This window comes from Alnus glutinosa, chromosome 11 (assembly GCF_958979055.1).
Source record: "Alnus glutinosa chromosome 11, dhAlnGlut1.1, whole genome shotgun sequence".
Classification (NCBI taxonomy): Eukaryota; Viridiplantae; Streptophyta; class Magnoliopsida; order Fagales; family Betulaceae; genus Alnus; species Alnus glutinosa.
In genome coordinates this window covers 13,549,299-13,573,610 of record NC_084896.1, presented here as the reverse complement: position 1 = coordinate 13,573,610, position 24,312 = coordinate 13,549,299, and the positions used below count along the sequence as shown (strand labels likewise).

At 40.0% G+C, this 24,312-nt stretch overlaps 1 protein-coding gene across 2 annotated transcripts in view; it reads left to right on the top strand.

Annotated features, from left to right (window-relative positions):
• Nucleotides 1–24,312, top strand: part of LOC133881042 (phosphatidylserine decarboxylase proenzyme 2-like) — an 82,093-nt gene that overhangs the window by 46,028 nt on the left and 11,753 nt on the right. For both annotated transcript variants that reach the window (XM_062320005.1, XM_062320004.1), the window contains exons 12-13: nucleotides 632–743; nucleotides 7,296–7,396. In XM_062320005.1, coding sequence (XP_062175989.1) covers nucleotides 632–743; nucleotides 7,296–7,396 — 213 coding nt within the window. The remainder of the gene's footprint in view (nucleotides 1–631; nucleotides 744–7,295; nucleotides 7,397–24,312) is intronic.

The following is a 24,312-nucleotide window of genomic DNA, read 5'->3' as shown; positions in this document are numbered from 1 at the left end:
GAATTATTTCATCAATACAATTTTAACAAGATATATCACTTGCACTATGAAAACACTATAGAATATTTATACATATCTTCTCCTCATTAATTATTAAAGGAAAATGCATTCAAAAGCTGTAATATATTCTTTAGGGAACTTTCAGATTGTAACTCATGGTGGGATTTTCTTGTAAACTTGCCATGTGCTTGATAGTTTCATTTTGGCAATTGTAAGTTATAGTACTTACAAAAAAACTTTAGCCTTGAAGGGATTGAGGGAACCATTCGAAAAGTAGGTTTCCCTCCAATTTTTTTTTAACCCCTTTCGATATGTTTCTTTATCTTGAAAGGTAAAGAAAGATGCATCTCAAATTATCTTGAAAGGTAAAGAAAGATGCATCTCAAGGCTCTCACGTCATCTCCAAATAAACTGAGTCAACTAGATTCAGCAATCATATAGTATTTTATGATATGTCATTATATAGCTCATTGCAAGATACTGGAAGTTTATCTGTATAAACATGCACAACCAAGATAGTTGGTAAGTTTATATATCCTGTTGATATCAGTTCATCACATCTCTCTAATTATTGAACTTATCATTATTGTTATTTATTTTACCTGTCACTTCATACTTCATTATACTTTAGGTATTTGATCGGCAGACAAAGAGGCTTGTGGAAGAATTAATTGATGGAAAGATAGTTTTGTCAATGAGAGCTATTTACCAGTCAAAAATTGGGCTTGGCCTAATGGACAAAGGTATTGTGTGAAATCTTAACATATCGTATCTGTTCTTGATAAGTAAAAGCAAATTCATTAAAAAGTACAAAGGCGCAACCCAAGTACGCATAAAGTATACAAGAGATAGAAAAAGAAAAAAGCTTAAGAAAAAATGAAAACTAGAAATATTAAAGTCAAAGGCAGATGTTCGGTGGTAAAGTGTCTTGAAGAAAAAAACCTTTAATTCTAGCACCATTCTCTCATTGTCTTCAAAACTCTTGTCATTTCTTTCCATTCAAAGACACCAAATTAGGCAGGATAGGACTATCCTCCACAAGGTAGAATTTTGAATACTATCCAAATGCCTTTCTAGCAAGCGAAAAGGTCAACCACTCTTTTGGGCATAACCCAAACTAACCCTACACAACTGAGAATTGTATTCCATAGAGCACTGGCAATCTCACAATGGAGTAAAAGTTGAACCACTGTCTCTTCACTCTTGCACATGCAACATCAATCAACCACTATGACATGCCGCTTCCTTAGATTATTCATGGTGAGGATCTTCCCTAACCATAGAATGTCACTCTCGTAGGGAACCTTATTCCGCTAAATACTCCTCTAAGGGAAATGAGTGCAATACTGAAAGAAGTCTAGAAAAGCTACATTTTTATTTTTAATAAATAATGACATATCATTAAAAAAGCGCAGAATGGTGCAACCCTAGTACATAAGAAGTATATAAGAGATCCCTTAAATTGAGGAAATAGAAGTGCATAAAATTAAAAACTTTGCAAAAGTAATGCAACTCGGGCTATGATGAGCCGATATCTATAAATATAACGTGTTAACCACATTTCTTCACAACTCGAACACCGATGTTTTTACATCTTCAAAATGCCAAGCATTCCTCTCATGCCAAAGACCCCACATTAAGCACAAAGGAACCTCCCTCTAGATCGTCTTAGCTTGACCACAACCCAGCGAATCGCCTCAGCTATTCGACAAATCCAGCATCCATCTCGGCGTAACCCTCTCCACCCAAAAGAAAGTAAGAAAGTAGCTCCATAAATCTCTTGCAATATCGCAATGTAGTAGTAGGTGTTCAACAAATTTTCCACTCTTCTTGCACATACAACACCACTCAACCATCAAAACATTTCGCCTACACAAATTGTCATGTGTCAAAAATTTTCCAAAGGCTGCTATCTATACAAAACACGACACCCTCGTTGAAGCCTTTACACGCCAGATACACTTCCAAGGAAATGAAGAATCCTCTTTCGTGGTTAACACCTTATAGAATGACTGCACTTCAAATTGCCCCCTCTTGAAAGGGCTCCAAACTAACCCGTCCTCCGCTCCATGTCGAATCGGAAGAGAATATAGCCGCTCATACAAAGAAAGTACCACCACTTCCTAATCTGTGCAACTCCATCTTGAATAGAAAAGTTATCTACAACCCCCATGCTTATTTATAACGAGCAATACTGAACAAAATTAGATAACATAGCTTCAACGGACTATCCCCGCACCATACGTCATGCCAAAACCGTACGCTAGACCTAACCCCCACCTGAAAGCGCACAATTTGGAAAAATTATCCCACCCCCTTCTAATATATTTCGTTACACTCACACCATAAGTCCTCACTACCTCTGTTGAATATCCACACCTCATACTCATATAATTAACTTCAATCACCGATCCTCATAAGGCCTCCTGCTCTAAAGCATACCTCCACAACCATTTTTCCAACAGAGCTCGATTAAACTGAATCATATTTCGAACACCCTACCCACTTGACTTTATGGGAGTACAAATCTTGTGCCAATTTACTAGATGAAATTTTACCTCATCCCCAATGCCACCCCATAAGAAGTCCCGTTGAAGTCTCTCAAGTCTATGAACATCATTTGAACATCACCCACTCGACGAGTTGCCATATTTAAAATCCACTACCACTTCCCACAGGGCAACTCTCTCAAGAACATAGTGCCAAAGCCACTTCCCCAATACAACTCAATTGATAGAAGTAAATTTTGGACCTCCAACCCTCCTTCAAAGATCAAAGAACAAACGTTAGACCAGCTAACTAAGTATAATTTGAACTCTTTAACGAATCCTTCTCATAAGAAATCTCGTTGTAAATTTTCTATGCGTGTGGAAACACCAGCAGGAGGGGGGAAAAGAGACATGAAATAAGTAGGCAAATTGGATAATGTGCTCTTGATGAAAGGTATCCTCCCACCCTTAGACAAGTACATCCTTTTTCATCTGCTAAACAACGCTCAATCTTCTCAATAATGCCATCCCAGAAAGATATGGCCTTAAAAGAATCTCCTACTGGAAGTCCAAGATACTTCAAAGTCAAAGAAGAAACCCTGCAACCCATGATAGTAGCTAGACCATCAACATTATTGGCATTACTAACCAGGACCAATTTAGATGTAGCCATGTTAATTCTCAAATTAGATACAGCTTCAAAGCATAAAAACAAGCCACCTAAGTAGCAAAGATGATCTGAATTTGCCTTGTAGAAAATCAAATTGTTGTTTGCAAACAAAATGTAGGAGATGTTGAGCGCACCAAGATTCCTAGACTCCACAGAAAAACCAAATAGTAAGCCCCCATTCACTGTAGTCGAGATCATTTTACTTAAAGCCTTTATGACGACGACAAACAACAAAGGGGACAAAGGATCTCCTTGTCTTAGAGACCATGAGAGCTACTAAAAAATCCTGTCGAGGAGCCATTCACCAAAACATAAAAGCACATTGAAGAAATACAATGCGCTAGAAATTTACATCTCCCCAAAAATGGTCCTCCTCATCAAATATAACAGGAAGTGCCAACTGACATGATCATAAGCTTTCTCAATATCTAATTTGGAAAGCAACTTGGCTCCCCAAATCTGATCCCACTATATAGGCATTCATTAGCTATAAGAACTGAATCTAGGATTTGCTTATCCCTGATGAATGCATTTTGGGGCTTGGAGATAGTCATCTCCACAATCATTTTCAACCTATTAGCTCAAACCTTGGCAACGAGTTCAAAAATGTAATGCCCCTACTTTTATATAAGTCATATAGTGGAATAACTCATATTACACGTAGCGCTACTGCTTTTCTCTATGCTCGTAGCGGAAGAGTTCAAGTATAAAAGTTTCCTTCTCCATCTCTTCATGCTGTTTATCTCTTATCTCTTTATCACTAGAGTCTGTATAGGATGAGTGTCCGTAGACTTGCGTATAGGGTGTGAGTCTATAAGTGATAAGTCACGTGCGTTAATACCCTCCCTCAAGGTCAACGGGGGAGAATGAATGTTGAGCTTGAAACATAACCTTTGAAACCGAGTGGAGACAATTTAGATAGAACATCCGCTAATTGGTCCGAGCTTGGAATGAAGAGAATTTCCAATGATTAATCAGCAACACTATCTCTTACGAAGTGGAAGCCGATTTCCACATGTATTGTGCATGTATGAAATACTAGATTTACTAACATGTACGTAGTCCCAATGTTGTCACACCATAGTTTAGGTGGAGAAGAGAGAAAGATACTGAGTTCATGAAGAGGGGCTTGAATCCAAAGGAGTTCAGCAGTGGTGTTGGCAACTGATTTATATTCTGCTTCCGTAGAGGAGCGTGAGACAGTGGGTTGCTTTCTAGAGCTCCATGAGATCAAGTTCGAGCCAAGGAAGACACAATAGGCTCCTCTGGAGCGTCTATCATCTGGGCAGCCTGCCCAATCTGCATCCGAGTAGGCTTGTATGCTGTTAGATTGTGTTTGATGATGAAGAAGTCCGTGAGATACTGTGTGTTTTAGGTATCGGAGAATCATTTTTACAACTTGCCAGTGTAGTTTAGTTGGTCTATGCATGAGCTGGCACACGGTTAAAAGCAAAACCCAAATTTGGACGTGTTAGTTATAGGTATTGTAGGGAGCCAACAGTGCTGTGATATAAAGTATCTTTCATTGGATCACTAGTTAAGGCTGACAGAACAGAGGAGGCTGCCATGGGGGATGTGATAGGTTTGGCCTCTAGCATGTTGATTTTCTTCAATAAGTCCAAAATATACCTGCGTTGGGAGAGAAGACCCGACTTGACTGAGAGAACTTCAACCCCATGAAAATAGTGAAAGTCACCCAAATCTTTAATAGCAAAGTCAACACTGAGGAGTTGAAGTAGTTCAGTAATTGTAGTAGGGACAGAGGCTGTGATAATTATGTCATCGACATAGATGAAGAGATACATGGTGACAGATTTCTTGTTGTAAAGAAACAGTGATGAATCTGCCTTGGAGCCCGTGAAGCCAAGTTGAAGTAGTTTTTCTATAAGTCTAGAAAACCAGGTGCCGGGGGCCTGTTTTAAACCATGAAGAGCTTTGTGGAGCTTGCAGTCATGATGTGGATAGCTTGGGCGGATGAATCCGGGTGGTTGGACTATGTATACATCTTCAGAGAAGAAGCCATGAAGGAATGCATTCTGAATATCTATTTGTTTAAGGGACCAACTTGTAGAGTAAACATTAGATAATACAGTTCTTACGGTTGTAGGTTTAACAACCGGAATCACCATAGTCAAGTCCAGCTTCTTGGTGAAAGCCCTTAGCGACTAGCCGTGCCTTGTGGCGTTCAACAGATCTGTCGGCATTTCTTTTGAGTTTGAAAACCCATTTGCAGCTCACTACATTCTTGACTGTCATTGGAGGAACAAGCGACCAAGTATGGTTTTGAAGCAAGGCGTTGAAATCCACTTGCATTGCATTATGCCACTCAGTGATGGTGATTGCATTCGAGAAGCATGTAGGCTCCACAAGAGCTGATGTAGATTCGGACTGGAGTGCGCGAGGCACATGATATCTTATTGTGCCATCTGTAAGTTTCCTTTGTTGTACAATATTATTCTCGGCCCTTGTGCTCATAGGATGAATGCGAGAAGAAGGTGTTACGTCAATACTGGAATAAGAATGAGTCACACTTGGTTCTGCAGAAGATTAATGTGACGAAGTAGATGATAGAATGATATTAGATGTTGCAGGAGGGGGTGTAGGACTAGTAGGAGAATGTGGTGGAATATGGAGAGGTGGAATAAAGGGAGCAGGTTGAGCAGCATAGGACTCAATGTGTGATGATGAAGCAGCGAAGGGAAATGTAGTTTCATGGAACACCACATCCCTTGAGATATACATGCGGCCAGATTCGGTGTGATAGTATTTATAACCTTTGTGGTTTGGACTGTAGCCGAGGAAGACACATTCTTTGGAACGGAGAGAGAATTTATGAGAGTTATATGGGCGAAGGTTAGGGAAGCATGCACACCCAAAGATCTTGAGGAAAGTGTAGTCAAGAGTGCGTTTAAAGAGTGTTTGAAATGGAGATCGGTTTTTCAGCAATGGAGTGGGCAACCTTTTGATTAGGTAGCAAGAAGTGAGGCACGCCCCATCCCAAAAGGTTTTGGGAAGATGACTTTTAGCTAGAAGAGTCAAAGTGGTGTCAATAAGGTGACGGTGTTTTCTTTTAGCGCATCCTTGTTGATGCGTGTGAGGACATGAAATGCGAAGGATGATGCCAATAGATTGAAAATAGGTATGGTGGTTGCGATATTCGGCACCCCAATTTGTTTGAACACTTTTAATCTTTGAGTTTAGTAAGTGTTCTACCATACCTTGAAATTTGAGAAATATGGGCATAACATTAGATTTAGATTGGATGGGAAGAACTCATGTAAAACGACTGAAAGCGTCTACGAATGACACATAATAACGATTTCTATTGATAGAAAGAGTTGGAGACAGACCCATACATATGAATAAATTAAATCTAAAGGGTGACATATGCTGGAATTAGAAGTTGAAAATGACAAATGATGTCCTTTGGCCTGAGGGCAGGTAGTGCAAGGAGTGGATGTCTTGTTAGGGGTGACTGGAAGATTAAACTGAGATAGGACTCTGTGGACTGTGCGAAGAGTAGGATGACATGAAAGCATGGCATTCAAATAATGCAGATAAGTTCCCGCAGCTGGCGATTATGATGGTGACAGAAGCTTTGTGGTGGCAGTAGAGATCAAATGATTTTGGCAAAACTGGATACTGAATGTACAACCAGCACTCCATAAATGCTACAAATACTAAAAACTCATATCTATGCTGTTCTTACTCAAGAATATTAAGAAAGAGTTCAACATCGGAGGGCTCAAATCCCAAACCCAATCTTCTACACCCAATTCATTGACCCACCCAGCATTATGAAGTTCATGATCACAGAATTTATAGAACTTTACTAGTGCTATAACCACACATGTTACAGACAATGGTGAAGTAGAGCACATTAGAGCAAATGAATGTTTACATCATTAAATGTTGATAATTTGTACAAATTAGCATCTAGTCATTGTATTATATAAGTTCTGCCATATAATAACGGCTACCAAACCATCCTTATGCTTGGATTGGAATTAGCCTCAATAAAAACTAAGAACTGGGTCAGCATTTTTTTGCTGGGTTGTCAACTTTTTTTTAAATACTTTGGTCTTGTGTAAGATTTTGCAGTTTTTATATTTCTTCGATGTGCCATTTGGTTGCAGGGGCAAAGGAACTCTTACAGAACATCTCCGAAAAGCACGGGAGGCGAATGAATTCAGCTGAGTCTGCTCAAGACATACTGAAGTTTGTTGAATTTTTTAAGGCATGATAACATATATTACTCAGTGAAATTATATGATTCTTTGTTTGAAATATTATGGTTATTTGGTTTTGACTAAGATGAAGTTAAAAAATGATTAAGCTACACTTAATTCATAAAACGTCTTTAGTAAAGGGTAGGGCTTCTCTATCGGTGCTTAAGCTTCTAAAAAGCAGAAGTTACCTTGAGACTGTTTCGTAACCTAGGGCTGCTTCTGATTTTTTTGGTTTTAATGAAATGGCTTGGGCTTTTTAGGCGGCTTTTTGAAACAGGTGGAGGTTCTCAAAAGTGCTGCAGCTTTTGAAAAGCTCTGGTGTTCCTAAATTGGCCCAAAATAAAGAAAGAAAAAGTCTGTTTTTAGCCTGGGTCAGAATGTATGTCTTAAACCCTTTTACTGTTCTCTTACACAATATATCCCTGATCTCCTTTAAAAGAGATTGTATTCTGGCATTCGAGATGTGTTCGCTACATGTCCAGGATGAGTCTTATGCAATTATGGATCTCCAGATTTAAAAATTTCATTTATTGTTTAAGACTTGTTAAATATGTACATATCTCTATGTATGGTGGTATTTGAGAGGTATTCTTGTCCAACTCAATACATCTCCTTTGTTGAAGTATTGCTGGCACTTATTCTTCGTGTCTTGTGTAATTGTCTCTGTATAAATTATCGAAACATATCCTTGTATATTTGTGTGTGCTTAGGTATTGACCTTTCACTTTTGGTCCACCCTTTTTAAATATTATCTTCGTTGATATCAGATTACATGTAATTAAGTCAGTAGACCCTAAGACCCTGTTGTCACTAATGTTTGACTTCTAGAGACTATAGTATTGGTACTTGTTTTCATTTGATACCAAGTTTATATTAACTAGCCTATAACCTGTGACATGCGTTGGTGTTTACAAATTATGTATCCACACAAAAGCACATATATGTAAATAATAAGAGATAATTTACAAATTAGATAAGAAAAAATTGAGTTATTTGATCAAAATGCTACCTATAATTTATCAAGTTTATAAGCATGGTGTTTTTGTACCTAAAAATAGAAAACTGACATCTGTCTGAATTCCAATTTAAGCAAAAAAGAATAATAGGAGTGCATTTTAAAACATCCTTGAACCATATCAATATGTAAATTTGTTTCCGAAACTTTGAACAATGTCTTGTGTTAGTAGCTTGCTGTTGTTTGTAAAGCAATTTCAGTGGGCTGTCATCATTATCTGATAATTGGAGTTTCCTGTAATAAATGTTCTCAGATCTCACTAACTCTTAGTGCGCCATCATTCTTTTTATTAACCAATGAAAGAAGACCAAAAATCAAGTAAATTTTGTTGGAGATGGAAACAATCTATACGATTTGGTCCTCCTTGATTTATGCCTATTATTATTCTGATTTTATTCTGAATTGATCTTATTGTAATATGTCATTATTTCTTTCCATATTAGATCGTAGGTCTCTTCTATTTAACCTATGTAACCGTATGAAAGGACATGAAGGAATAAGAATTTTTCTCTTTCTCTACTTTTCTACATGTTATCAGAGATGGTTTAGATCCTTTGCAAAACCCTAATTTGGTTTTTCTCTTCTTCTTTTTTCGGTGGCAGCACCGCCCGTGTGGGCTTCCAAAAGGATCCCACATAGGCAGTGCCTTGATAAAGCTCTACAAGAGCAATTCATCGTGATCTCCAGTGTGAAGAAAAAAAAAATCGAATCTTTACTCATCGATTCATCCGGCAGTTTTTTGAGTTCTTCGGCAACGTCTCTTGCGTTGTTAGGTAAACGGCGGTCCTTCCGGAGGTTTCTGTGGTGGTTGGTGACGTCGACGGTGGCCAGAGAGCGTTTCCGTGTATTAACACAACTCACGCACAAGACTCACAGTCCAAATGTGAGTCTTGTGCGTTGCATTCTATTAGGAAGACAAGTGGTAGGACTACATCTACTATCCGAAGTTCTAGTGCTGATATGATAAGATAGAGTTCTGTGATAAGATAGAGTCCTTCTAGTGTTCTACTTCTATGTTCACAGTGAGAGTCCCAAGGTAAAGAGAGTCCTTGTAATCAGTGTTAGTGTTTGATTCAAAGTCTTTTGTAATCAGTCTATATATATTAATGAACGCTCATGTTAATGAGTATGGTTGAAAACCCAATAATTCTAAAGTTCTATTATGGTATTAGAGCCTTTTTATAGACAAACGTCTTGATTCATGGCTGATTCTGATTCTGATTCTCCTTCTTCCGTCACCTCTGTGGCTTCTACAACCACTCAACCCCAAACACAAACCTCCCAGCAAGTTGTCTTTACCGTCCCAAACATGAACCCCAATCTCCATATCAAGCTTTCTAAAGGAAACTTCATGGCGTGGAAGACACAAGTTCTCACTTATATCAAGGGACAAGATTCTTAAGGATTCCTTGATGGCTCCAATCCAACCCTGGCTCAGAGAATACCGAATCCTAGTACCGACGCTGGAGCTGCTGCAGCTATTGTCAACCCAGACTATCTCGTGTGGTGTTAAAGGGACCAACTGATTCTCACCATCCTTATCTCCACTCTTACTGAACCGTATGTAGTGCATGCCGTCGGTTGTGCTACATCCTTGGCCTTCTGGAAAACTCTGCTCACTATGTTTGCTTCTCAGGTTAGAGCCCGAGTCATGCAGGTTTATTTCCAACTTGCCACCGTCAAGAAGGGAAATAACTCAATTACAAAGTATTTCCAGACTATCGCGACCCTCAGTGATACCCTGGCTGCTGCTAGCCTCTCAACGACTTTGAGAGTGTCTCGTTTCTTCTCAAGGGCCTTGGATCCGAATATGGCCCTTTTGTTACCTCGGTTATTGCTCGGGTTGATCCCCTCTCCATTGATTAGTTATACGGCCATCTCCTTGCTCATGAGATGTGCCTGGAGCAGCAAATTCCAACTCTTGACATTCAACAACCAGTGGCAAATTTATCCTCTCGGGCTCCCATGGCTACGGGCAGAGGATCTCGTGGTCGTGGTAGCCGACCATATAACCGTGGTGGCCGTGGTTCATTCAACAACAATCGTGGACGAGGCTCTTATTGTTCTCAGGACACTGCATCCTCTTCCCGCCCAACATGCCAGATTTGTGGCAAGCTTGGACACACAGCTCTTCGTTGTTATCAGAGCAGGAGTCTTCTTCCTTCTCTGATTCTCCACAGCCTTCACCTCAGACTTATTACTCTTCCTCGGTGCTGCCTGCTGAGGATACATGGTACCCTGATACAGGGGCCATTCATCATATTACTAACAAGCTCCAGAACCTCAATCTATCACATGAGGAATACACTGGACAGGATCAAATCCGTGTAGGAGATGGAACAAGTTTGCCAATTTCTCATACTGGCTTTGCATCTTTATCATTATCTTGTCGGTCTTTTATTCTTAAACAGCTTCTTTGTGTCCCTCTAATCTGCAAAAACCTTCTCTCGGTTAGACAATTTGCTGCTGATAATTCCGCCTTTTTTGAATTTCACTCGTTTCATTTTGTGATCAAGGACTCTCAAACAGGGACCATCCTCCATCAAAGCCTCATTAAGGATGGGTTGTATCAACTCACTCCTTCATCCAGTTCTCCACCAATCAAACAAGCCCTCTTACGTGAACGCACTTCCACTGCTCACTAGCACAAGTGTCTAGGACATCCTGCCTTTCGCACTGTCCATCGTGTCCTATCTCAATTTCAGCTTTCAGTTCTTCCCAATAAGGCAGCCTCCCCTTGTACTGCTTGTCCCCAAGCCAAGGGTCATCAACTGGCGTTTGCTGTTTCCAATTCCCGCATTTGTAAACCTTTAGATTTAATTTACTCAGATGTATGGGGACCTTCCCCAACTCTTTCGTTTAATGGCAATCGTTATTATGTGTCTTTTATTGATGCCTTTAGTCGTTATACTTGGGTGTTTGCTATTCAGTCAAAATCCGATGTTATGCCAACTTTTCTTCAATTCCAAGTCATGATTGAACGCTTACTAAACTCCAAAATTAGAAGTGTTCAATCTGATTGGGGTGGCAAATATCGAAATCTACATACCTATTTTCAATCTATAGGTATTTCTCATCGCATCTCGTGTCCTCATACACATCAACAACAAGGATGTGTTGAGAGGAAGCATCGTCACTTAATTGACACCACTTTGGCTCTCTTGGCCGACAGTCATCTCCCTCAAAAGTATTGGGATGAAGCATGTTTAACTTCATGCTATCTAATCAATCGGCTCCCCACCCCCTTATTGCAAAACAAATCTCCTTTTGAGAAACTTTTTTATCGTTCTCCTTATTATAAGTTTCTTAAAGTTTTTGGTTGTGCATGTTTTCCTAACCTACGTCCATATAATTCCCACAAATTCTCTCCTCGTTCGAAAGAATGTGTTTTTCTAGGCTATAGTTCCCATCACAAAGGCTATAAATGCCTTCACATTGAATCTGGAAGAATGTATATCTCACGAGATGCAGTATTTCATGAGAATAGATTCCCATTTGCTGCTGTTACTTCATCCCCCGAGTCTCTGTCACCAACCCCAACTTCAGTTCTTCCTCCTATAATTTTTCCATCATCTGTCTCAACTTGGCCTTCACATCCTATAACAGTTTCTCCTTCCATGTCATCTTCTAGTCAATCTTCCCCTTCTTCTGCAGACCAACGCATGCCTAGTTCCCTCTCTGGCCCGGATGACCTTCCTGTCCGGACTCATCCAATGTGTACAAGATCCATGAATAATATTATTCAGCAAAGGCAGCTTACAGACGGCACCATCAGGTATCCTATTCCTCGGGTATTATTAGCAGAAACTCAATTTGCAGGTGTAGAGCCGACCTGCTACTCCAAAGCTGTTACTGTTCCTGAATGGAGGAATGCTATGCAAGTGGAATTTAACGCTTTGCTTCAAAACAAGACTTGGGTTTTAGTTCCTCTGCAGTCTTCTCATAATGTTGTCGGCTGTAAGTGGGTGTTTAAACTCAAACGGAGAGCAGATGGTTCAGTTGAGCGCCACAAAGCCAGATTTGTTGCCAAAGGTTTTCATCAACAAGCTGGCCTTGATTATGGCGAGACATATAGTCCGGTTGTTAAGCCTACAACAATCCGGACTGTTCTTTCTATAGCTCATTCAGCAGGTTGGTCTCTCAAACAGATTGACATCCAGAATGCATTTCTTCACGGTTTTCTGTCTGAAGATGTTTATATGGTGCAACCTCCCGGATTCATCAACCCCAACTGTCCTCAGCATGTTTCTAAACTGCAGAAAGTACTTTATGGTTTAAAACAGGTTCCCCGAGCCTGGTTTTCTCGACTGAGCACCAAACTATTGCAGCTCGGCTTTGTGGGTTCTAAGGCCGATTCCTCTCTCTTCATTTATCAGAAGAAGAATGTTACTATGTATCTTCTTATTTACGTGGACGACATCATCATTACAGCTTCCATTCCTGCTGCCATTACCGAGTTACTTCGGATTCTAAGTACCGACTTTGCAGTGAAAGAGCTGAGTGATCTTCATTATTTTCTTGGAGTTGAAGTCCTTAAGGTTAAATCTGGCCTTCTACTCTCTCAACGCTGGTACATCTTGGATCTTTTGAAGAAAACCAATATGATTGAGGCCAAACCAGTTACATCTCCCATGGCTTCCTTCTCCACTCTTTCAGCCTTCACTGGTGACCCTATGGAAGACCCTTCCCTTTATCGAAGCACAGTTGGCTCCTTACAATACCTTTCGCTCACTCGTCCTGATTTGAGCTTTGCTGTCAATTGAGTGTGTCAGTTCATGCATAGACCACTCAAACCTCATTGGCAGGTGGGTAAACGGATTCTTTGGTATTTGAAGCATACTCCTTCACATGGTCTTCTTCTTCATCGCACCTCGAATACAACTTTGGCAGCTTACTCGGACGCTGACTGGGCTGGTTGCTCAGATGATCGTCGCTCCACGGGTGCATACTGTGTTTTTCTTGGCTCCAGTCTGATCTCCTGGAGCTCCCGCAAGCAGCCAACTGTCTCTCGATCATCCACGGAAGCTAAATACAAGGCTGTTGCTAACACTACTGCCGAGCTCCTTTGGATTTGTGCTCTCCTTCTAGACCTTGGAATAGGTCTCTCTTCTACACCAACATTGTGGTGTGATAACATTGGAGCTACATACATGTCGGTCAACCCAGTTTTCCATGCACGTACCAAGCATGTGGAAATTGACTTCCACTTTGTTCGAGATCGTGTTGCTGATAAGTCTCTAAATATTCGATTCATTCCTAGTTCGGATCAACTAGCTGATGTGCTTACTAAACCACTTGTCTCCAAACGGTTTCAACTTCTATGTTCCAAGCTCAACTTGTCCTCTCCCCTGTTGATACTGCGGGAGGGTATTAACACAACTCACGCACAAGGCTCACAGTCCAAATATGAGTCTTGTGCGTTGCATTCTATTCGGAAGACATGTGATAGGACTACATCTCCTATCCGAAGTTCTAGTGCTGATATGATAAGATAGAGTTCTATGATAAGATAAGAGTCCTTCTAGTGTTCTACTTCTATGTTCACAGTGAGAGTCCTAATGTAAAGATAGTCCTTGTAATCAGTGTTAGTGTTTGATTCAAAGTCTTTTGTAATCAGTCTATATATATTAATGAACGCTCATGTTAACGAGTATGGTTGAAAACCCAATAATTCTAAAGTTCTATTACCGTGGCTATGTCAATGGTGGCAGATTGGGTTGTCATTGACAAGTTGATTTGTGATTGTCGGATGGCTCTTTGGCGGAAGTAGTTGGTGTCGCCAACTAGCTCTGAGTTCCCGTGAGCCTGTTGTGGTGTTTTACGGCGCTGATTGAACGTCTCCGACAAGTTCCCGGTCGCTTCGTGGCATTTAACGGCCTTTTTTTGGGATCTCTAGCGACATATGAGGTGTTCTAATGCGTCTGGAGGTCGTAGCTGATGTCTCAGGCATGTAGTGGTCGTTTCCCGGCGAGATCTGGTCGTCGCCGGCAAGATCCAGGCGAGCTGTTGGAGATGAAGGTCTCCATTTGGTTGCAGGTACTCTACAGTTCTTATCTGGGATAAGATTAGCCATGGTTCAAGCCATTCTAGGTTCATCCCAACAGAGACCAGTTCTTGGTATTTTGTATCCGGTTCAGGTAATTTTTTTGGTTATCAAACCGGTTCAATGCCTTTTAGGTTCGGGTCAGTGTTTTTCAGACCTGTTTAAGTGTTTTCAAGACTGGTTCAGCCTTTTTTAGAACGTGTTCAATTAGGTTTTGTCCAGTTCATTATGTTTTATAACCAGTTCAATAGTTTTCATTGAATATTTTCCGGTTCAGTCCAATTTCTGCTGGGTTTTAAGGCCAGTTCAGCCTCTTGTAAAACTGGTTCGATACCTTTTAGAGCCGGTTCAAGTGTTTTTTGTCCAGTTCAATGCTTTTCTTGACCGGTTCAATGCGTTTCAATCAAGGTTCAGTGTTGTTTGACCTGGTTCAGTGAAGTTTGAGCCCAGTTCAGTTGTGTTTTATTCGGTTTAGAGTGTTCCGAGACCGGTTCAGTCTGTTTCCTGCCAGTTTAGAGCTTTTCCTGCTGGTTTAGAGCTTTTCCTGACCTGATTAGAGCTTCTCTTGCCGGTTCAGGACATATTTCAGTCAATTCATTGGAGTAACCATTAGGTTTGTTGGTCAAGGGAAGTCGTAAAGTTTGTTACAAGTTGCAGTTGTTGGTTTCTTCAAACGTTGTTGGTGTTATTGATGATAAAGAGTTTCTTTTTAATCTCCCTTGAGCTTGAGCCCAAGTGATTTTGTGTTGAAGCTATTTAGTTGGATTTTGAAACTCACAAAATGGGGATAGTGAGTCTGGTGACCTCCCATAGTGGGAATTCAACCCTTCACATAAAAATGAGTTATTTAGTTGGATGTCTGAAAATTGGGATAAAGAGTCAGGTGACCTCCCATAGTGAGAATCCAACTCTCCATGCACGAAGACTCAAGGTGTTGGGAGACTTGTTGGAGATTTCGTGGCCTTCCTACAAGAAGTCTAAGAAGTCATTCAGAACATATCATCTAGACACCATATGTGAAGACAAGAGAATAACTTGCGGATAGAGAACAACTTACAAATATCTTTGACAAAGGGAGTATCTAACAATGTTTTTCATTCAGCCTTATGCAAGCTAAGAAGACATATGTGACTCAGCTTGAGGGGGAGTGTTGGAGATGGAAACAATCAATACGATTTGGTTCTCCTTGATTTATGCCTATTATTATTCTGAATTGATCTTATTGTAATATGTCATTATTTCTTTCCATATTAGTTCGTAGGTCTCTCCTATTTAACCTATGTAACCGTATGAAAGGACATTAATGTACAAGAATTTTTCTCTTTCTCTACTTTTCTACCTTATGGCGACGTTGCTGATATACCCACGCTAGAAAAGAAAGGGACTGAGAAGCAAAGGCGTTAAGAGTGGCTTACTAGAAAGGTTGGAGATCTGAGAGTAAAGGTTTTGTGGATTGCGATGTATTAATTTCACTTTAAGGATCACTGGGACGCTGGAGTTTGAGAAGGTGATCAAGGTGTGTTTTTTAGGATATTTTTTTATTTTGTGTTTAGGTGCTGAGAGAAGGTTTGGAAGGGGAGATGATTTGTTGTGTTTTATGTTGAAACGTAGAGGAAGAAGAAGAATTCTTATTGCTTAATAACCTCATGCGATTACATCGTTTAAATAGAGAAACTCTACGAACTAATATGAAAAGAAAATAGACAATATAATCAGAATAAAATCAGAGAATAGAACGCAACCAAGGAGGACCCAATATGGAAAGGTTCGTTATTTTCAACACACCCTCTCAAGCTGAGGCATAGATGTCTTGTATGCCCATCTTGGATAAGGTTGGATGAAGAGTACCACTAGAAACACCCTTTGTCAACATATCTGCTAATTGTTGTCCAGTCTTCACATATGGTGTGTAGATGATACCTTCTCCGAGTTTTTCTTTAATGAAGTGTCGATCAATCTCAACATGTTTGGTTCGGTCATGTTGGACTGGATTATGAGTAATACTGATGGTTGCCTTGTTGTCACAATACAGTCGCATTGAGTCCTTGGAGTCAAACCCAAGCTCTGTCAAGAGTATTTTCAACCATAATGTTTCACACACTCCTTGAGCCATAGCTCTAAATTCCACTTCTGCACTGGATCTGGCAACCACAGACTGTTTCTTGCTCCGTCATGTAACCAAATTGCCTCCCATAAATGTGCAATAACCTGATGTAGACCTTCGATCTGTAATCGAGCCAGCCTAATCTGCATCTGTATAGGCTTCTATTTTCAAATGATCATGTGGAGAAAACAACGGTCCCTTACTCGGTGAGGATTTTAAGTAGCGAAGAATGCGATAAACAGCTTCCATATGAGGCTCTCTTGGAGAATGCATGAATTGACTCACAACACTAATAACATATGCAATGTCTGGACAGGTATGGGATAGATAAATCAATCGCCCAACGAATCGTTGATATCTGCCCTTATCCACCAAGGGGCTTTCGCTACATTCTCCCAGTTTGACATTTACCTCTACTAGATTGTCAGTAGCTTTACACCCGAGCATTCTTGTTTCCTTAAGAAGATCGAGTATGTATTTTCGTTGGGAGATAAATATACCATGCTTTGACCTTGCTACCTCAATGACTAAAATGTACTTCAAAGTCTCCAAGTCTTTTATTTCAAACTCATTTGCAAGGCGATGTTTTAAGTTTTGCATCTCCCCATCATCATTGTCTGTCAAGACAATATCATCAACATACACAATTAAAGCTGTTACCTTTCCTTGAGAGGAATGCTTGATGAAAAGTGTATGATCAGCCTGACTATGCTTGTAACCAAATCTCAGCATATTCGGGGAAAACCGCTCAAACCATGCTCTTGGAGATTGTTTCAGACCATATAAAGCCTCTTTAGTTTGCACACTTTTCCTGCTGAGGACGAATCTTCCAATCCAGGGGAATTTCCATGTAAACTTCTTCTTCTAGGTCTCCATGCAGAAATGCATTTTTCACATTACATTGATGTAGAGGCCAATCCAAGTTTGCAGCTATAGATAATAGAACCCTAATTGTGTTCATCTTTGCTACAGGTGCAAATGTTTCCTCATAATCAATCCCATAGGTCTGGGTATAAAGCCTTTTGCAACAAGTCTGGCATTGTATCGTTCCACAGAACCATCGGCCTTATGCTTGATAGTGAACACCCACTTGCAGCTAACAACCTTCTTTCCATTAGGTAATTTGACCAAATCCCAAGTCTTGTTCTTGTGAAGAGTTTCCATCTTTTCATGCATCGCTATCCTCCATTTTGGATCACTAAGTGCCTCCTGTAGATTGCTAGGAACAGACACAGAAGACAATTTGGATACAAAGGAGCGATATGGTGAAGAGTGATGTTGATAAGAAACAAAATCAAAAACTGAATGGTGTGTACATGACCCAACTCCTTTGCGTTTGTGCAATGGGCAGACTTGTATCATTGACAATAGGTATTACAAAATTTATATCAAAAGTAGATGGAGTAGTACCTGAGCCCGAATCAGATGTTTGGCATGTAGCATCAGGAATGGTCTTAGCTTTCTGGCGTTTGGAGTAAACTCTCAACTCTTCCACAGGTGGTGCAAGTGGAAGAATTGGAGACTCATTAGTAACCTGTGGTTGCTCTTGCTCCGGCTCTGGCATAGGAGTAGGGATAGGTACTGGTGTCAAAAAATCATCTTCAATTTGTCTCTCCCCCTGAAGAGGAGTAGGGCGGACGAGAAGTAGGATTGTTGCTCAAAGAAAGTGACATCCATAGAGACAGTATTTTCTGGATGGAGGATGATAACATTTGTACCCCTTTTGAGTCGGAGAGTAGCCAACAAAGACACATTTGAGTAATCGGGGGTCTAACTTGATACCGGACAGAAATGGAGATGGAAACAACTACACAAAATCATGCTCAAAATGTAAGATAAACGTTCACCACCCAAGAGATAACACCAAAGGGATACATAATATAACCATCCAAAGGATTACAACAAGGGATACAGAACTTTAGACACTCACCATTCTAAGGATCACACCAAAGAGATACAGAGATACAGGGAAAACACTCCTCTCACAAGCCAAAGGCTAATATTTAAAATAAAACTCTATCTACCTTACACTTGCACACACAAGTATTATATAAGCTTAGAATAACCCTCTAAGCATAGGATAAGCATCTAATGAAGTTAAACAAGTAATAATGACAGAAAACAATCATCAATTAGGGGCAGAAGACAAGGGGACAAACAACCACCTTAATGCATATTCCCTAGAAGCCCTGACCACTCAACTTCAAACGGTCATAACTTTTGGCACACAACTCCAATTGGAATAAAACCTTTTTTGTTGGAAAGATAAGATTCTGAACTTAAAATTAGACCTAGGCATGTCTTGGAAATGATGGATAATTGGACGGACACAAGGCTTTTTAGAACTCTCTAGACTGCATCAGGATTTTTTCAATTTGGGCATTTACATTCTATTGAGCCTGTAGACTTAATTGGGCTGAAGCATGGGCCTTTGTTAAATCATCCTTGTTGGGTATACCTATGTCAGCTAGCTCGCATCATTCTCATCAAGTTGGAGAGAATTCGTCCTCGAATTCAGATGATTCTTGCTCCGATCCTTCGGATGCCCAATCAATCCATTCCATCAATTTTTCTTCAAAAACAAAACAATGTAACATCCCACAAGAAATAATTCTTCACTAATCACCACAAGACTGCGATGATCAATTTGAAAACTTTTCATTCTAGATTCAAAGAACTCTAGCTTCACACAATTGTCACACATCTTCTCCCGTTTATGAGCCTTTAATATCTTCTAAAAAGGATCAACGACCTCTTCACTTTTAAACGTAAAATTTTTCTCCGCATAAAAATCATCAAAAACATTAACATCAAGAGAATTTGATAAAATATTTTCTACCCCAATGAAATCAACTTCCTCAACATCTAAATCAAAGATTTCACTTTTAGAGATTTCATCATGCACATGATGTGTAGAACTCTTATCAACAAAATTTTCAATATTATCTGAGAGATTTACCTTTTCCAATAGTTCCTCTTTCTCAGGATAAATATCGTATATTATTGGAGAGACCCATTCTACTTTAGATTCTTTCTCTTGATCAAATGACAAAGAACCTCCCACAAGATCTTCATCATTGATATCGATATCATATGTTGGTAGGGAATCCCAATCGACGAATCCTTGTGAAGGATCTTCCACATCTTCATGTTCAACATCATCATGAACATCTCCATGTTCAAAGGTTTCATAACGTTCTAAATGTTCTTGGAGCTGCTGTATTTGTCTCCTCAAGTTGTCTATTTCGATATCTTGCAGGTCTCTTTCTTGAGTTGCTGGGGGTTGGTTAGCATAAGCATGACGTCTACGAACCGCCATAGAAACCAAGACTTTTAGCAACCTTAGCTCTGATACCAATTTGATATCGGACAAAAATGGAGATGGAAACAACTACACAAAATCACACTCAATATGTAAAATAAACGTTCACCACCCAAGAGATAACACCAAAGGGATACAAAATATCACTACCCAAATGATTACAACAAGGGATACAGAACTTTAGACACTCACCACTCTACGGATCACACCAAAGAGATACAGAGATACAAGGAGAACACTCCTCTCACAAGCCGAAGGCTGATGTTTAAAACAAAACTCTATCTACCTTACACTTGCACACACAAGTATTATATAAGCTTAGAATAACCCTCTAAGCATAGGATAAGCATCTAATGAAGTTAAACAAGTAATAATGACAGAAAACAATCATCAATTAGGGGCAGAAGACAAGGGGACAAACAACCACCTTAATGCATATTCCCTAGAAGCCCTGACCACTCAACTTCAAACGGTCATAACTATTGGCACGCAACTCCAATTGGAATAAAACCTTTTTTGTTGGAAAGATAAGATTCTGAACTTAAAATTAGACCTATGCATGTCTTGGAAATGATGGATAATTGGACGGACACAAGGCTTTTTAGACTGCATTAGGATTTCTTCAATTTGGGCCTTTAAATTCTGTTGAGCCTGTAGACTTAATTGGGCTGAGGCGTTAAATCATCCTTGTTGGGTATATTCATGTCAGCTGGCCCGCATCATAACTTACTTCTAGTAGGACCATGAATATGGACAAAGCAAACACAACAAAAAACTTTTGGAGAAACACCTTTTGCAGTAGAGAGAGGTGGGGACAACACCTTGAGGGGTGTTTTGAAATCTTGTACCTGAGAAGACATCCTATTGATGAGATATGTAGCAGTGAACAAGGCGTCCCCCAATAAGATATGGGAACATGCGTGTCAAACATAAGGGAATGAGTTACCTCTAACAAGTGCCCATTTTTCTGTTCAGCCACACCATTTTGTTGTAGAGTATCAACACGTGGTTTGGTAGATAATGCTTTGTTCGCAAAAATAGGCCTCGAGATTGCCAGACATATATTCGCCCCCATTGTCAGAGCGAACAATTTTTAATCGTGGCATTGAACTGAGTCTGAACCATTTTATAAAACATCTGAAACACAGAGAACGCATCACTTTTATCCTTTCACAAGTAGACTCATGTGGTCCGAGAAAAATCATCAATAAAAGACAAACCACTGATAACCAGATAAAGAAACCACTCGTGAAGGAGCCCACACATCAGTATGAACAAGAACAAAAGGTGCATCACTTTTATTGATACTAGGAGAAAAAGACACTATGGTGTTTTGAAAGTTCACAAGTTTCACATTGAAACTTAGAAACATTATTATGCAAAAATAACGCAGGAAACATGCGTTGCAAAATTAAAAACGAAGGATGCCCTAAACGTTGATGTCAGAGCCGAATTCTAGCTGCCAAGCCATCCACCCAAACTGTATGATAAGCCTGTATGAGCCGACCATGTGTGTTGGGCTCAGAGTCTAGATAGTACAGGCCATCCTTCAAGCTACCACTCCCAATCATTTTCCCTGTGGCTAGGTCCTGAAAGAAGCAATAGTAAGAGTAAAAGATTACACGACAATTCAGCTCAATGGCAATACGTGCAATGGATAAAAGATTAGTGGCAAGGTTAGGGACTTGAAGAATAGAGGCCAAGGTCATAGAAGGGGTCACAGAAATAGATCCTTTACTTAGTACTGGCGACAGAGAACCGTCAGCTATTCTAGCTTTGTCTCTGCCTGAACAAGGATTATATGATGAAAATATAGGAGACATACCAGTGATATGATCAGAGGCACCGGAGTCAATGACCCACGGATCATCAGGTGGAGTAGCAAATGCATTCAGAGCAGTGGCCAAATTACCTGTAAGAGCGGAGGATGATGCTGAAGTAGTAGGTGTGTCCAATCGAGACATAAGTCGACGGAGTGCTTCTACCTCGTCTTTACTCAATCTCACTATATCTGTAGTAGAGGAAGAAGTATCAAGTGTGGGAATGGCCATCTCAACTGTGGAAGTATGATGGGCTCGAGGTCTGAATCCTCCACCTGTGCGACCCCCATGACCTCGGGTAGGACGGCCCTAAAGCTGCCAACAAGTCTCCTAAATATGTTGTGACCTATTACAGTGGTCACAGAATAATTTATCTTTGTCATCCGAAGTCGCATCCGCTATTTTGTCCCTATCTCGAAATCTGGAACTATTGGTCGAAGTGTGTTGAGATGCACCCACAAGTGCGGATTGGGACTGTGAACTGGAATGAAGCATAATGCTACGACGACTCTCCTCATTTTGAATGTAAGAAAACACCTCTTGTCGTGATGGAAGAGGCTCCTTCCCCAAAATTTGAACCCGCACAGGATCATACTCTGAATTCAATCCACCCAAGAACTCATAGATGCGTTCTTCTTCAATCATCTTCTTAATTTGAGCAGCATCAACAACGCACATAGGTTACAAATTCTGATAATGATCTAACTCCTGCCACAAATTACGGAGTTTATGAAAATAAATGGCTACTAGAGAATCACCTTGCGTGAGGCCATGGATCTGGTGCTTCAAGTCATACTTCAGTGCAGCATTCCCCACTTTGGAATATGTCTGAGCAGTAGCATCCCAAACTTCTTTGGCCGTATGGAGGAATAAGTACCCCTGACTGATTTCTGGTTGCATTGAATGCAGTAACCATGACATAATTGTGGAATTTTCTGCTTCCCACTTATTATAAGCAGGATCATTGGGCTATGGTTCTTGAATTTTGCCATTCAAGTATCCCATCTTCCCTCTGCTCTTAATAGATAAAAGAGCTGAATGTGACCAAGCAGGATAATTGAGCCCATCCAATTTGACAGTTGTGGTTTGAAGAGTTGGATTTTCACCAATGGAGGTCACCACCTGACGCTCTACCCCTTTCGTCTGATTTGTCTCCGACATTTTTGAATCAAACATCCTACCAACTTTAGTGCTCCAATACAATCGGTGGACTCAAAAAATTACAAGGAAAAAAGAGAATTAGAAATTGAACCATAAAAATAGATTATTCATTATGCAATCAGTTTTTTTTTTTAACCTAAACTACAGGTCGTTTTTAGTAGAGTGAACGACAAACTTGGAACCCCTTCTGAACGACATGTCGTTTTGTTATAAACGACATGTTGTTTAGTCAAGCTGAGGCAGAACCATCTCGCCATTGTCGGAGCTCCACGCGCCACTGCCCACATCCTCTGGTAGGCCTAAAAAACTCCAGGGTGAATCAGAACTCGCTGAACAGAACAAGGAAGGCCACCTTGTTTACAATCGATCCATCAAACACAGAGTAGTGTTTGGGATGGATCAGTGTTTACCAAAAAATGCCGCCGTTCGTCAGAGGGACGGCCCAGAGAACGCCGTTAATACCTTATGTGGGTTGTGCGACCTAGATTGTGGTGAGCCACATCTAGTTGCACAAACCCAAAGGGTAGGCGCGGCAAAACAATGGTCCGTTAGAGAAGAACAGGAAACGAATGGAGAACACAAGCACCCAAAAACAAACGAAACCCTATGTTAGCTCTGATACAATGTTGAAATGTTGAGGAAGAAGAATAATTCTTATTGCTTAATAACCTCATGCGATTACATCGTTTAAATAGAGAAACCCTACAAACTAATATGGAAAGAAAGTAGACAATACAATCAGAATAAAATCAGAGAATAAAACGCAATCAAGGAGGACCCAATATAGAAAGGTCCATTATTTTCAACATTTTATTATGGGTTTGTGTTTTGGTACATTTAAAAAAACCTTGACTTACAAAATAATTTGCAATCTATGTTTTATGAGTGTTTGAACAATACGAGTATTCTAACAACGAAGCGGAGCAAAAGCTCTCATAGAAACACTGTAAATCACATAGTTTTAAAGATACAATCGGAACAAAATACACTATCTAGAAACATAATAAACTCAGCAAAAAACGAATTTAAAAATGAAATCTTAAACACCAAAGACTTGCTTGGCGTAGGGGGTGGGGAGTTTCAGGGGGTGGTGAGGAAGAACAGAGGAAAAAAGAGACCGTGGGGGTCTTTATTTGCTGTTTGCAGTGTTTGAAGTATGTGGGAAGAAAAATGGAACAATTATTTGATGTATGCAACTGAACATTCGGTTAACTATCAACGGGAAGAAAACTGGAACGGTTATTTGATGTATGCAACGTTTCAGCGGTTAACTTAAATCACATTTTATACTGAAAAGAGACACTTGTCAGCAGAATTAAAACGCTACTTGTCGCAATGTTAGACTCTCCTATTATTGATTCCACTTTTATATATATGTTAGATGTGTTAGATTTGATGGGAAGTTTTATTCTTCTGTTGATGGTTAACTTTGCATGAAAAAGGAAATGTCTGGTTGTGG